The sequence below is a fragment of the Dendropsophus ebraccatus genome, chromosome 9, assembly GCF_027789765.1.
Source record: "Dendropsophus ebraccatus isolate aDenEbr1 chromosome 9, aDenEbr1.pat, whole genome shotgun sequence".
NCBI classification, from domain to species: Eukaryota; Metazoa; Chordata; class Amphibia; order Anura; family Hylidae; genus Dendropsophus; species Dendropsophus ebraccatus.
This window is the reverse complement of record NC_091462.1, coordinates 111,302,583-111,317,728: the sequence shown is the minus strand read 5'-3', so window position 1 is coordinate 111,317,728 and position 15,146 is coordinate 111,302,583. Positions and strand designations below refer to the sequence as shown.

Below are 15,146 nucleotides of genomic sequence, written 5' to 3'. Positions count from 1 at the left end.
ACACCTGAAGGCTTAACCCCACGAGCACCAGAGAGGAGTCAGGAGAAGGCATGAGACTGGGTGTCGGCTCCCTGGCAGAGCAAGAAGTGTGAACAGGTCAGAGAGAAATCGGGCGTCGGCTGATTCTTCCAGCCGAGTTCACACACACAGACTGAATTCTAACACCATACTTGTGCAATTAAATATACTGTAAAAAAATAAATAAATAAATTATATATATATATATATATATATATATATATTTATTTATTTATTTTAACAGTATATTTAATTGCACAAGTATGGATTTGTTTTAATTAAATTATTGAACAACGAAAGTGACTTTATTACAACGAAAATGTGTTTTATTAATTAAATATATTAACCATTAGAGGAGTCGGCATTATTGCCGATTTGCCGGCTATTTTTTTTTCCACTATTTTTGCACTTTGATTTTTTCCACTTTTTTCATTGTAATAGCAACTGCAACTACACGAAACTACTGTATACCCTATCAGACTCCCACTATTGTAGCTGCAATTATTCAGCAAGGTTCATTTTTGGTTCGGTTCGTAAGAATCCGAACTTCAGGAAAGTTCGGGGGATCGAACCGAACCCAACTTTTCAAAAGTTCTCTCATCCCTAGATATAATCCTGGCGGAAAGGTAATGCTGTACCGTTAGGATTACTGATGGATCTGTATGACCAACTAAAACATATGACAATTCAGTGTTTTATGTTATTTCACTGTAAAATGTAAAGTTCCATCATTTTATACTATTCAGCTCCCGGACCATTCATAGTAAGAGACATTAAGGGTCCTCCTAAGCTGATAGATGGAGAGGAGACCACCCTGTACTGTACTGTGGACGACTCCCCCGAGAACCTGTGTGTGACCTGGCTGATAAGAAGAGCCGGACAGGAGGAGGAGGAGATCCAGACGTCTCAGATGAGAGGACATTCAGAAGAAGTGAAGGAGAGTTTACTGGATACATCCTATGTGATCAGATCCCAACCGGAGGGGCGTCAGTACTCCTCATCACTGAGCTTCATCCCCCATATACAGAGACATAGAGATGTCACCTTCATCTGTAGAGGAGTCTCCAAGGAACAACAAGAGGAGAAGAGGTTTCACTATGAGACTGTATATGGTGAGATATTGTTTTTATATGAAATAACACATTAGGTTATCATGGTTACTATGATGTTTGTTACAACTATTTTACATGAAGAGTGTTAGAACAAAGATAAGAGTGACAAGAGTGTTAGAACCTTGTTACCTTCTTAGAAAGGCGAGATAGACTGATACAAGTCATATGGAGGAACCATAACTACTCAAGAGAATTCTTGTTATGCCAAAGTGGAACTCTTCAATGTATCATCATTCCGGCTTCTGTGTATATTTTGTAATGTATTCCACAGAGGAGAGATACATGACTGGCAGCTCAAAGAACATTTGGCCAACAGTTATTAGAAGTTTTTCGCTGCCTTTATAATAAAAATTGTTCAGAGCAATGGAGATCACAGGAAGCCGGGGACTGAAGATTGGGACCTAAAATATAGGGACCTAAAAACTCAGACTATGACCAATCGAAACCTTTGTTAAGTCCAAGTGATATGGGAAAAGTTTTTTATTTTATAATGATAGGGACACTTGAAATAAACAAGCTCTAACTTCTATGAAAGGTGAATGGGGAAAATCTAGGACAGCAGAACTAGAATACTCCTCCCAGTACAGACACTGGTCTAAGCTTCTGCCTCTTCTCTTCCAGCTGAACCCCACATGTTGGAGCCCATACAGATCACTATGGCGGCTTCATCTCATGTTCAGTTCTCTCTGACTCTACAGAAGTTTTACCCTAAAGGTATAAGAATCTCCTGGCATTTGGAAAATACATCTGGTAACTTACCATTATCAGCTGTGGAAAGATGGAGCACACAAGACGACGATCCCAAATATAATGTCACCAGTGTTGTCAGTATTCTTCTTCATACAGTCAATGATCGACAGTTGAAAATCGTTGTAGAGTGGAAACATGAGAGTATGGAGACACGAGAGACAAGATCAATAACTATGAGAGGTAAAACTAATCATCTATCTACCTATCTATCTATCTATCTATCTATCTATCTAAATCCATCCAATGACATAAGACTCAATGTTAGCAAGCCAGCACCCTGCCCTGTACTGATGAGGGTCAACAAACTCAAAATAACTGACTACAGATGGGTAAATTCCCCTTTTGGGAGAGGTCTTGGCATGGCTATTAATCCCTTGGTACATTGTTCTATGGCTTCTTGGAGGAGTCTAGCATTAACTTGTAGGAATGCTATCTCCAATAGATGGATTCAGAGATCATGCTCTTTCTATGAGAGAGCTACTTTGCTTATGGGATTAAAAAACACAATACACATGAGTAATAACATGAGAATGAGATCTGTTTAAATAGGCTTCCAATGATGACATCATAAGGAGAAAAGAGAATGACACCAGTATAGTAGAGTTGGGCAAAGCCATAGGCATCTGGATCCGTCTCACCAGACTATCTTTCTTCAGAGAGATCTCAATCTATCTGACCAGGCCAGGTTTCTCCACAGAGATCTGGATCCATCTGACCAAACCTGTTTTTTCTACAGAGATCTAGACCCACCTGACCAGCCATGTTTCTCCACAGAGATCTAGACCCACCTGACCAGCCATGTTTCTCCACAGAGATCTAGATCCACCTGACCAGCCAATTTCTCCACAGAGATCTAGATCCACCTGACCAGCCATATTTCTCCACAGAGATCTAGATCCACCTGACCAGCCATGTTTCTCCACAGAGATCTAGATCCACCTGACCAGCCATATTTCTCCACAGAGATCTAGATCCACCTGACCAGCCATGTTTATCCACAGAGATCAGTCAAAACGCTGCCACTTGTGTGCACTGTGCATTTCATTGTGATAGGATCCCTGAAGACTCTGTATGTAGCATTAAAAGTGCCTCATATAGAACATATGGACATCATTCTCCTCTTAATCTCTTCTCTAAGTCTGTGCTGCTTATACAGAACCCACTGTACATAACTCATTCTACCCCACATATATTACAGATCTGCCCTGGCGGCCACATGTTGGATCTATCAATATCCCCAACCTGGAAGATGAGACAAAAGCCGCCCTGACCTGTGATATATCCGGATATTTCCCTGATCTTCTATCTATAACCTGGTTCACTAAGAAGGTTGGAGACCTGACTCCTGTACTTATACAAACATCAGGCACGGAGAGAACCTACAAGATGTCACATAATGAGAAGCAGGAGAATGATAACACTTACTGCTATGAGGCTTCATTGACTTTTACCCCAATAATAAGTTTAGACGAAGGATCAGAAATCATCTGCAGAGTGGACCATCCCAGCCTGGAGCGTCCTATAGAGAGGAGCACCGCACCCCTACACATAGGTGAGGACCAACATTTCTTACTCTTTCAACAGAAAAAAATAGTTTTCACATTGTCCATAAAATGAAAATAAACTTGGACAATAAAAAATGTAATAGGCGGCAGGTCAGTCCGGTTTCACTAAGATTTATATAGTATTTCAGAAGTCTATGTTGGTGCAGTGCCCCAGGACCCATGAGCCACTGCTTTTTAAAATTGCATGTCGGCCAAACATGTAGGTTGGCAATGATGTTCTAAAGTCCTACAAGTCTGTACAAGGACTTATCCTAAGTGGGTGGAGAAATTGCTGTTGGGCCCCGCTGTTTTTCTGCTCACTTCTCTCAGCATACGTTGAGTAAAGTTATAGATAAGAAGTAAAATCCACGGCACTCAAAATAATGCAGAAGTGATAGTTTATTTTACAGTGATACAGAAAGCTTGTATACTCCGACCAGTATGAAATATATAGTAGAAATAGTAGAGATCGTGACTATAAAGCGAGCTTTCGGCCCATCCCGGGCCTTCCTCAGGCTAGTAGATCTCACTTGTAGTGCATGGGTCTAGGATCTCGGTGGAGTGTCAAGTTATAGAGACCTGGGAATATAATCAATACAGTAATAACAGAAACAACTGCACAGTAATACAACACTGTCTAGTAGTACAAACAATTTACCCCCTCTTTTCCAAAGTCCCTTTAACAGGTCATAGAATCAAGTTTTTTTAGGATAGGTTTCTTCCAGATAGGTCCCTTAGTGGGGTGCACCCTAAGTATTGTGCAATAGTATTTGTAATTTAAAGGCAAGCACTGTCCCCCCTTATAGTTATACTGTGACCCCTTATAGTTATACTGTGACCCCTTATAGTTATACTGGGACCCCTTATAGTTATACTGGGACCCCTTATAGTTATACTGGGACCCCTTATAGTTATACTGGGACCCCTTATAGTTATACTGGGACCCCTTATAGTTATTCTGTGACCCCTTATAGTTATACTGTGACCCCTTATAGTTATACTGGGACCCCTTATAATTATACTGGGACCCCTTATAGTTATACTGTGACCCCTTATAGTTATACTGTGACCCCTTATAGTTATGCTGGGACCCCTTATAGTTATAGACCTTGCTCTCCAGAGTGAAGCACTTGTTATGCAGATCAGTCTCTTCAGTAATGAGGTGTCTGTGTATGAGTCCCTATATCACTACGACTGTGTGGTGTACATGGATGCAGAAGTCATTGTCATTGGGACCTTTCTTTAATCCAGATGCCTCTCTCTCCTCCACACCACACAGGAAGCTCCTCCTCCACAAACAAAGCTGATCCTCACCACATAGGAAGCTCCTCCTCCACACCACACAAGAAGCTCCTCTTCCACACCACATAGGATGCTCCTCCTCCCCACAACACACAGGAATCTCTTCCTCCATACCACACAGGAAGTGCGATGCCCTGACCCGTGAGGGTAACTTCGCAGTGCAGGTGCTGTGAGCGGGCAGGAACCGGGGCAGCTGCAGGGTATAGGATTGTCACAGTATAGGGCCTGAGGATGGCACAGCTGAGGGACCGGTCTGTAGATACTGCGGTATACTTGCTACTGGGCATGCGATTCTTCGCTGTGCCTAGTCAGGGCACCAGTAAACGGACACCAATGCCAGGGTTCAGTAACAGCGGTGGTTACACTTTTATTGTAACTGAGGTAACTGGTAGCAACAGTCTCTTCCGGATGCAACCGGGTATATAGCAGACTTGTAAAGACAGAGCTAAGGTGGTGCCGCATAGGCTGAGGTGAAACGTGCCAGATGATGGGAGTAGTAGTGAGAGAAGAATAGAGATGCTGGGTGGATTTAGAGTACTTGCAGTATGAATCTTGACTTGATGAGGAGATGAATAACAGGAACGACACCCAGATGAGAAGATACTCCAGGCACTTGAGCAGACGGACAGCCAGGATCTGTTACAGCAGAGCACCAGGTCCACTCTTCTGAAGGTGAAGAGGGACACACACACACAACCTCCTTGCTTGGAAGCAGGGGCCGGAACTAACTAGCAAGGGGAAGTCACATGGTACTCCTGGCCAAAGCTCGACGGCCATTGGAGGAACCATGGTTACAGGGCATGGTCACGTGATCTTCAGCCTTTGCATACCACTGCACAGAGTTAAACACATATACAATATACATGAACCTGAGAGTAATAGGGACTATATAGTCACAGTTGCAGTGCAAATAGTTTCCAGAACAGGCATGGCTGTAATAGCAAAAAGAAACTGACAGTGAGAAACAGACAACGTGTTCTGGGACACTGCAGAAGCTCCTCCTCCACACCACACAGGAAGCTCCACACCACACAGGACGCTCCTCCCCCACACCACACAGGAAGCTCCACACCACACAGGACGCTCCTCCCCCACACCACACAGGAAGCTCCACACCACACAGGGAGCTCCTCCTCCACAAAGCTGATCCTCACCACATAGGAAGCTCCTCCTCCACACCACACAAGAAGCTCCTCTTCCACACCACATAGGATGCTCCTCCTCCCCTCAACACACAGGAAGCTCCTCCTCCATACCACACAGGAAGCTCCTCCTCCACACCACACAGGAAGCTCCTCCTCCACACCACACAGGAAGCTCCTCCTCGACACCACACAGGAAGCTCCTCCTCCACACCACACAGGAAGCTCCACACAGGAAGCTCCTCCTCGACACCACACAGGAAGCTTCTCCTCCACACCACACAGGAAGCTCCACACCACACAGGAAGCTCCTCCTCAACACCACACAGGAAGCTCCTCCTCCACACCACACAGGAAGCTCCACACCACACAGGAAGCTCCTCCTCGACACGACACAGGAAGCTCCACACCACACAGGAAGCTCCACACCACACAGGAAGCTCCTCCTCCACAAAGCTGATCCTCACCACATAGGAAGCTCCTCCTCCACACCACACAGGAAGCTCCTCCTCCACACCACACAGGCACTTCTTGTTTCCTCTTAGCCAGGAAGATAATGTAGTTATTTATCCACAGTGTGAGGTATAAAAACTGTAATCTCAGCGTGGTCAGCGTGTCCATAATGTATCAGTAATTACATATATCCTGACTTTCCAACTACATATACTATAGTTTACTACTTGGCTGCCACCTACTGACCAAAGATAATTACTGCAATACATAACACAGGTAATTTCTTCACATGCTTACAAGTGCCATAGCAGTACCACATAAGAAGCGGTACAATATACAAAGCGGTACCATATACAAAGATTCAAGTAGCTTCACAGACCATTCATAAATATTTGCCCCAGCCATTGTGACCAGCTCACCAGCCACAACAGCCCAGACTGCAGCCAGAGCCATGTTACATGTGCAGCCATCTCCCAATCCTTATCTTCAGGAACTTCTTCGATACATAGGTCACAGACCCCTTTGACAAAGGTTCCTCTGCAGCCGCTTCTCTCTGTTGTACCTCTGCAGCCGCTTCTCTCTGTTGTTCCTCTGCAGCCGCTTCTCTCTGTTGCTCCTCCGCAGCCGCTTCTCTCTGTTGCTCCTCCGCAGCCGCTTCTCTCTGTTGTTCTTCTTCCGCAGCCAATTCTCTCTGTTGTTCTTCCGCAGCCGCTTCTATCAGTTCTTCTTCCGCAGCAGATTCTCTCTGTTCTTCTTCCGCAGCCGCTTCTCTCTGTTGTTCCTCTGCAGCCGCTTCTCTCTGTTGTTCCTCCACAGCCGCTTCTCTCTGTTGTTCCTCCCCAGCCTTTTCTCTCTGTTGTTCCTCTGCAGCTGCTTCTCTCTGTTGTTCCTCAGCAGCCGCTTCCCTCTGTTGTTCCTCCGCAGCCGCTTCTTTCTGTCAGATATATAGTCAGGAATATTACAGGGAGACCGGAGGGAAGGTTCTATCGTGGATTTATCTGTAGGGATCGGACAGGGGCGTAGCTAGGGGTTCAGCCTAGGGGGGGCGAGTGAGTCTCAGTGGGCCCCCAACCGATTATGTTACCCATAGGGAAACTCAGTAGATGACAATACTTTCCAAATAATAAAGGGTATTTTCTACTACATTACTCATAGTGAACAGGGACTAAGAACAGTGGAAAAAACTTTCTATATTTCACATATATAACCATGTAAAAATTAAAGGGGTTATCCAGCATTGCAAAAACACACTGCCTTTTTCCCAGAATCTTTTATCTCACATCTATCTGTCTAATATCTATTGGGCAGCATGAGGACTGCCGAAGGGTATACCCACAATACCAATAGAGTAAATGTATAGTACAAATGCTGGGTAATAACAATAAATAGTCCCATGCAGTCTAAGGCAACTATACCAAATATTCTATATGCAAAAAAGCCAGACTACTGCAACATAACTAAATGGAATAATTACTTTACTAATTCATAGAAACAATACATGACAATACGTTAAAAATGTAGCAGAAATCAGCACCGATAATCATGGTGTACAGGGTAAATGAGAGCAGCCAATTTATGCCTCCATGTAGTATTTAGACCCAATTTTAGCCCTCATATAGTTCACAGGGTCCTTCTATGCTCTCATATAGTAAAAAGGCCACCCTATATACCCTAACATAGTAGATTACCCCCCCCCCTTGTTCCTCCATATGGAAGATAGACCCTCCATGTGACCCCCATATAGTAGTCAGGCCCCCTGTACCTTCATGTTAAAATTCAGCTTCTCTGTGCACCCATATAGTTAGGCCTTCTGTGCCCCAATATAGTAATTATTTCCCTCTGCATCTATCTAGTCTTTAGATCTCTGTGCAGGCAATCCCCATGTTAGTTAGTATCCTCCAAGTAGGCATCCTCTCCAGCACCATCTTATGTAGGTTATCCCCCAGTATTTATTCCCCATGCAGCCACCCCCCTCCCCCAGCAGTAATCTCCCTAGTAATCCTCCTGGTGGTTAAACACCACCACCACTGTGAGTAGATAGTACCTCCAAATTAGGTACCCAGATAGGTCTCCTCTATAACTAAGGAAAGACGTACTTACCTGCTGTGCGGTTGCAGTTCTGTAGTCTTCTCATGTCAACTCTCTCCCTGCTCTCTGAGCGCACGAGTGACATTACTCATGTCCCGCAGCTCTAAGGGAGGGAACTTCCTCTTGTGGCCACAACAGTGATTGGCAGGGTGGGGAGCCAATGCTCTCCTCGCCTTGTCAATCACCCTGCTGCATTCAACTGTATGTTCTCCTCACATACAGACGCATACAGCTAAATGGTCAGACACAATATTCGGTAGCCAAGTGGGCCAAGTGGGAGCACTGGTTGCTGGCCAGGGGCCACCTACAGCCAATAGACATTTATAATGTCTGTCAGCAAAAGCAATAGCATTAACTGGCAAAATCTTCAGTGGGCCCCCTGCCTGTGTGGGCCTGGGAGCGGCCGCCCCCTCTGCCCCCACCAAATTACGCTACTGGGATCGGGTTATTATACTATATTCCCAGCAATAATCAGCTATAAGCTTCACAAAAAATATACATTTATGTTACATTATAACCTACATCCATCTTATTCTATTACAGGTGTAAAAAAGACTGTTGGTAAAAATGTCAAACAATGGTAAGTTATCCCATCCATCCTGCTATTGTGTTATTGTGCTCACTATAAGGCCTTATTCACACGTTCTGTAATTGTAACCGCAATTGCAGATCCACAAATCATACTTGAGTTATTGCCCAATGATTTGTATTAGGTTATACTCGTGATCACTAGATTACAAGTCCGAAAAAAAAAGCTTGTGTCCTAGTGTGCAGACGTTTTCTTTTTTTTGCGGATTCACCCATAGAAGTCAATGGGATCTGCATTTTTTTTTTACGGATTGTAACCTTTTGGCATCCATATTGTCTGCAAAAAAATGCGCATCTGCAAAGGGACAATTTTTTTTTTAACCTGATAAACTTTATTAAAATCATACAGTAGAGATTTAACAAATCCACAAAAAAAATAAAAAAATAATATGGATTGCGAATGTGTTACAGATGCACATTCTGTATTTGTTAGCAGATGAGGATGCAAATCTTTCCATTGTAGTTTTTTTCTTGGTTCCTCTCATGGTTTTGTCTGAAAATTGTTACCAAACAATTTTGTGTGAACATAGCCTAAGGGGTGCTAGATCATGGTGGTAGCGTGTATATATATATATATATATATATATATATATATATATATATCAGATAGTCAGATTAATGTCCCAGGTGAGTGACCTCCACAGAGCTCCCTATTCCCCTGTATTATACAGTCACCGTTATCATATAGTGTATATACGGCCTCAATCCTTGGTGATGTCCTGTGCTCAGGGCCTGATGACCAGGTCACCTCTGTGCCCCATACATTGTTATAGGAGCTGCAGATGCTACATGTGGCCCCATGTGATAGATCAGCAGAACTACAGACAGATGATGTGTCCTCCATAGAGAAGAAGTAAGAATTAAAAAAATATATTAAAAATAAATCTGTTATCTTTCCTAGGTTTAAAGGAATGGTCATACCAGTTACCAAGACTGGGGTCATTAAGAAGACTGAAGAGTCTGAGAACACTGGGAAGAATAAGACAATGGAGAAGACTAATAATAATGGAGAGATTGAGGAGGCTGTGATAGCAGAGGAGAGAGAAGCTGAGGGCACAGAAGTATAAGCCTCTGGATTTTATTTACTACTGTACTATAGCAGGTTTATATTGGGGGATATGAATACGTTGACCCCAGCTATTTTCTGTTTGTTATGATGATTCTATAGACAGAATCTGCTCTTATTAATGTGATACTACAATAGGACATGTGACACCTTCGGGTTCAAAGTAATACAAAGCTGGTATATAACACCAAGAAAAGACTCATTGTACCAGGACAAGCGCCGGACATGCTGTACTGAAGTGGGCAGATATCCATAGGTGGGGGCAATGCCCTCTGGGAACAGATCTCCAGGCCTATAGCCACCCGAATGGAAACAGGGGCAAGACTAAACATCTACGAACACTTGCAGTTGGATTCTTCTACCACCGTGCTTGAAGGAATTTTTAGTGCTTGCAGTTGAACATGTCTTCACTCATTTTTTTGTATTTAATAACAATTATTATTTACTGATATCCGGCACCGGTATGGGATCCAAATTTTTCCCTTCATATGTAATAATATAAATGGCATGGTGGGAGAACATGTTTTTGAGTAAGAATTGAGATTTTCTGTACATTAAGACAGTTGTGTGGTATGGTCGCCACCACCTTATGCTTACATGGTTGGGCGATGGTTGTGCATATTTAGTAAATACCTCAGATATAACCCCCCGAATCGAGGATTCCCCCGACACTGCAAAAATTCTAGTGTTCTGGAGGAGGAATCCATTTCTGAATTTACACCTGAGAGGCAACACATCAAATAAAATGGTCAGTACTAAAACTTACCGTAAGCCTACAGCAGGCAACACCATCCTAGATGCCAAATCCTGCCATCTAATTCATGTCTTTAAGGCTATACCTGTGTGTGTGTGGTGGTGGGGGGGGGGGGTGTATTGTGCAAGTATGTAGTTGTGGCAGGAGGAGAAAAGGGAGGTTTTCACCCAGCTGTATGATAGTAGTTATAATAGGTGGATGCTGGGTAGATCCAATAGAAAAAACACTGGTGTCTAATGCCTCATGTTCTGTATTTACATCAGATGCTCATCAGTCCGAAGTTACAGAACACGTTAGGCCTAAACATTACAATAAAATATGCTAGTAGGAACAAAACTAACAATAATCATGCCATGGTAGCGTTAGGACTCCCTGGTGGCAGCTAGAAAAATGTTTGGAAACCACAGACACATTGATAGCGGTGAAATTCATACTGTCCGACATGGGTCTGCAGATGGATATTTAAATGTAAAAGACAAATCTGAATATAGTACTTGGCAGGCTGAGGTACCTGTCCACAGGGACACTTGAGTAGACTACACCACTGATTAACTAATCCGCCCCTCCAGGACCTAGCTAACTGTTGTATACAGAGAGCTGATACTAGTCTCCCATTGGTGGAGAACAACCACATCAGCCATATTCCTCCCCAATATCATTATGCCCATGTCCTCATTCTCATCTCTAACAGCAAAAATTATCATTAGGAGCATGGACCTTAAAAAAAAATCACGCAATTTTGTGTTTCTTTGGCGACCAAATGGCTAATAAACTACTCCAGGGTCTGGCTTTTATCAGGTTCCTGCCACTGGAGACACGTGGGTTCAGGCCAAGGGCGGATTAACTTTACCATAGGCCCCGGGCTGTTCACCAAGCCTGGGACCCCCCACCCCACTACTATGGTAGTACTAGCCTGGTGTTCATAGTACAGGATAGATAATGTCATGATGTACTGATTTGTGCAAAATTGCCATTAAAAAACAGTAATTTTTTGCAAATCATGGCGGAACTGTAGCCAGGAGACAGTACACCACTGAAAGTATAAGTCTTTTTGGGTGGTCATGGGCCCCCCAGGAGCTCAGGGCCCCGGGCTGCCGCCCGAAACGCCCCTATTATAATCCACTACTGGGCACGGATCGAACTTTGGTGGTCTACGTCCGCCCATGTCAGCACTCCTTAGTAATAACAAAAGCCTGGTGAGAAGTCATGGACATTCCCCAGTAGGATGCGTCCCTACAGCCGGATACTGTCACCGATGATGTGATCAGATCGTGGGGGGAAACAATAAAAGACAGCTGTTAATGTCCCCCCCCCATATGTTTGTCCCTGAAGGGGGATATCTTATTTGGGCAGGTGTCTGTACCAGGGACGGTCTCCAAAATCTAAAGATAGAAAGCGAAAGTGTTCTCCGGCGTTTGGTTCTGTAACGAAGAGAAGAGGATAAATGTATAAAATGGAAAATATTAGGACAATTCTCTGCCTCCTGGTTCTGCATCACTCAGGTCAGTGGTGATGGGTGGTGGTGGTGGTAGGGGGGCATATGGACACCAGTGAGATTTGGGATAGAACACTGGTCGTGTATACGGAGGTTCATTCCCCTCTAATCTCTCCCATTTTTGGTTGACAGATAACTAAACTACACAAAAAACATTCAAAGGAAATTAGATTCAGGGAAAATCTTCTCTTTGCAGTATTCAATGTTTATTGTGTGTTTAGTCTTACTGTAATATCACTATTATAACATACAGTATTTACTCATCTATCCTGTACAAATCCCATGGCTTCTGAATGGTTTACTATACATAAGTGACGGCTTGTGTTACAGCTGATGTCTATTAGTCCAGCACTCAGCGTTACTAAATAGATTAACCAGTTATAGAGGTTGCAGTATAGAACATACAGTGAGTGTTTGTGCCTCTGAGAGAGTAGAATGGATGGCAGCTGCATTCACATCAACAGAACGGACTGTGACAGCTGAGCATTAGCCGTCATGGGCCCCATGCCCAACCCTTGTGGCCAGTTCACCGTTCACACAGGATCATCTGATGATTCCTAGTTTCTGCTTCCAAGCAATAATAAAAAGGATGAGGACATCTAGTGGATGTAATATGTGTGAGCCCCGGGATCACCGTCTATATTAGGGGCCAGTTCACACAGTGTAAAAGCGGCAGAGAGTTCCACCATGAAATCCCACCTGCGTCAGTGTCATACAGTCTGTCTATGGGAGGGCTCGCACGCCTCCTCTCTCAGCACCTCTCCACTCAAAGAATTCACGTCATACTGTTTCTGACCAAATCCAGTATACTAACATAAATAATGCCAACAGTACCAGATTACAAGAGACAAATATTACTACCACATACTGACTAATACTACCACATACTGACTAATGCCACCACTACTACTGAATACAGAATAATATCTCCTCATACAGTGACCACAAAAGGTAGATTCCAGATCTACACAGGTTTTGCAAACCATACAAGTGATTACAGTGCAGTTACATTCAGTGACTCACAGGAAATTTCTTCTGTGAGTAAATCATTGGGGGCTTCTTCTGTGATCTGCCTATCCTATCTTCCAGACATAACTGTCCTGGTGCAGCTCTCATTTAGGGAGGGCGAAACGGGCGCAGCTAGTGCAGCCCGTACATGACGGGGGGGGCAGTAAGGGGTTAATTGGCTAGGCTAGGGGCGGTATGTTAGGGATTTCAGGCGGGGAGCAATGGCCAATAACAGAGTGTGGCACAGTGTTAATGGGCCAATAGAAGGGACAGTTGGAGCATGGGGGGGGGGTGGCCAGCAATTAGTAGAAAAGGCTGGGGGGAGGGCTTACCTCATTCTCCAGCGTCTGACGAGAAGCAGCCCGCCCGCCCTATAGCTATCGCGTGGCCGGTGGAGTTAGAGGCTTGCATTGCTTGATTGTCGCGGCAGCCCGAGGAGGGGTGGTCACCGATGGCCCTGAGTGAGGTGGTTCGGAGGCCCATTTAAAGTAATGGGGAACCCCTGTTTGACTGGTTATTCTGAGGTTCCATAGGAACCAGGGGGAAAAGAAAAAAGCAGTACATGGCATATTTGTCAGCCCCGAGCCGGTGCAGTGCGACTGGGGATTAGAGTCTAAATTGGTATTGCTCTTTTGGGCCATCTGTCACCTCTCTGGGAATTATGGCTATTGGTATAGTTAAATGTTTACAAAACGTTACGAGTGTAATTTAAAGTTGTTATGGTGACAATGTTTACAGAGTGTTTTATTTATGTTTTATTTATGTTTACCGTTTAATAAAAGGCTGCTGTGGCCAGTATTTCCAAATGTCACTCAGCGTTGTGTCCTTATTGGGAGTATTAAGGTAAGGGTTTTTACTAGATGTGATGGGTCAACTCCTTACCCCGAAATCGGCCTTACCCAGGTCAAGTGTCTCCTTTTCAGCACAAGCAGTGTGTGTTTGAGATGCTGCATGTGCTGGAAGACCTGGCCACCTGAGTTCAGTCAATAGCCGGATTTGGTCAGTAAGAGTATTATTGTAATATGTATGGTGACAATATTTTTTTCCTTGATAGTGTCCCCTATCACCATGCTAATATTGTGCATGTAGGAGGCGTAGGCACACTAATGCAAAGCTTGTCACTTTAGGGTCCTGGGGGAGGGGGGGTACTTCAGGGGGCCCAGCTTGAGTAGACATCCCAAATCCTCTAAACATCTAAACACTTTCTAGATATCGTCCCCAGACATATAATAACTATTGCTAAACATGTTATTGTCCACAGTGTCCTCCCTGAAGCTGACGGGACCATCTGTACATACAGCCAGGCTGGGGTCTGACGCTCGGGTTCCTTGCCTGGTCACAGTGGACAATCCTCCTGTAGATCCGGAACATATAACAATATTGTGGCTCCACCAAGATAAGGAAATCCTGAGCTATGATAAATCTGTGAGGACGACGTCTCCGAGATATTCCCTGAGCACAGAAGCATTAGGAGCCGGGACTGGTGACCTGACTATTACTAATATACAGATACCTGATGGGGGAATGTACAAGTGTTCAGTGACCTACAGATCACACACCAAGGAGAAGGAGATCCGGCTGGACGTTGGAGGTAAGTCATTTACTTTCCATATCCATAAAGGAGCAGCAAAGTTAAAGCTGAATTAGTTCACAAAAAAACATTTCCACTTTGGGATATAATTCATATATTCAACAGTATAAATAGCTAGTCCTGTTCTTCTCACAGGAGACCATTTCTTGGCCTGTGTTACTTCACAGAGGACCACACTGATTTATTGTTTTCCATCTGACAACTTCTGTAGCTCCTGCTCTCAAGAGGACTCACC

General features: G+C 44.0%; 2 protein-coding genes across 2 annotated transcripts in view; both read left to right on the top strand.

Annotated features, from left to right (window-relative positions):
- Positions 1–10,878, top strand: part of LOC138801500 (uncharacterized) — a 33,462-nt gene extending 22,584 nt beyond the window's left edge. Inside the window, exons 6-10 of the mRNA XM_069984403.1 lie at positions 765–1,130; positions 1,752–2,060; positions 3,079–3,432; positions 8,953–8,989; positions 9,899–10,878. Of these exons, the coding sequence (XP_069840504.1) occupies positions 765–1,130; positions 1,752–2,060; positions 3,079–3,432; positions 8,953–8,989; positions 9,899–10,064 (1,232 nt within the window). The 3' untranslated portion in view covers positions 10,065–10,878. The remainder of the gene's footprint in view (positions 1–764; positions 1,131–1,751; positions 2,061–3,078; positions 3,433–8,952; positions 8,990–9,898) is intronic.
- Positions 10,879–10,976: 98 nt separating this feature from the next.
- Positions 10,977–15,146, top strand: part of LOC138801502 (programmed cell death 1 ligand 1-like) — a 144,809-nt gene continuing 140,639 nt past the window's right edge. Inside the window, exons 1-2 of the mRNA XM_069984407.1 lie at positions 10,977–12,319; positions 14,582–14,911. Coding sequence (XP_069840508.1) covers positions 12,262–12,319; positions 14,582–14,911 — 388 coding nt within the window. The 5' untranslated portion in view covers positions 10,977–12,261. The remainder of the gene's footprint in view (positions 12,320–14,581; positions 14,912–15,146) is intronic.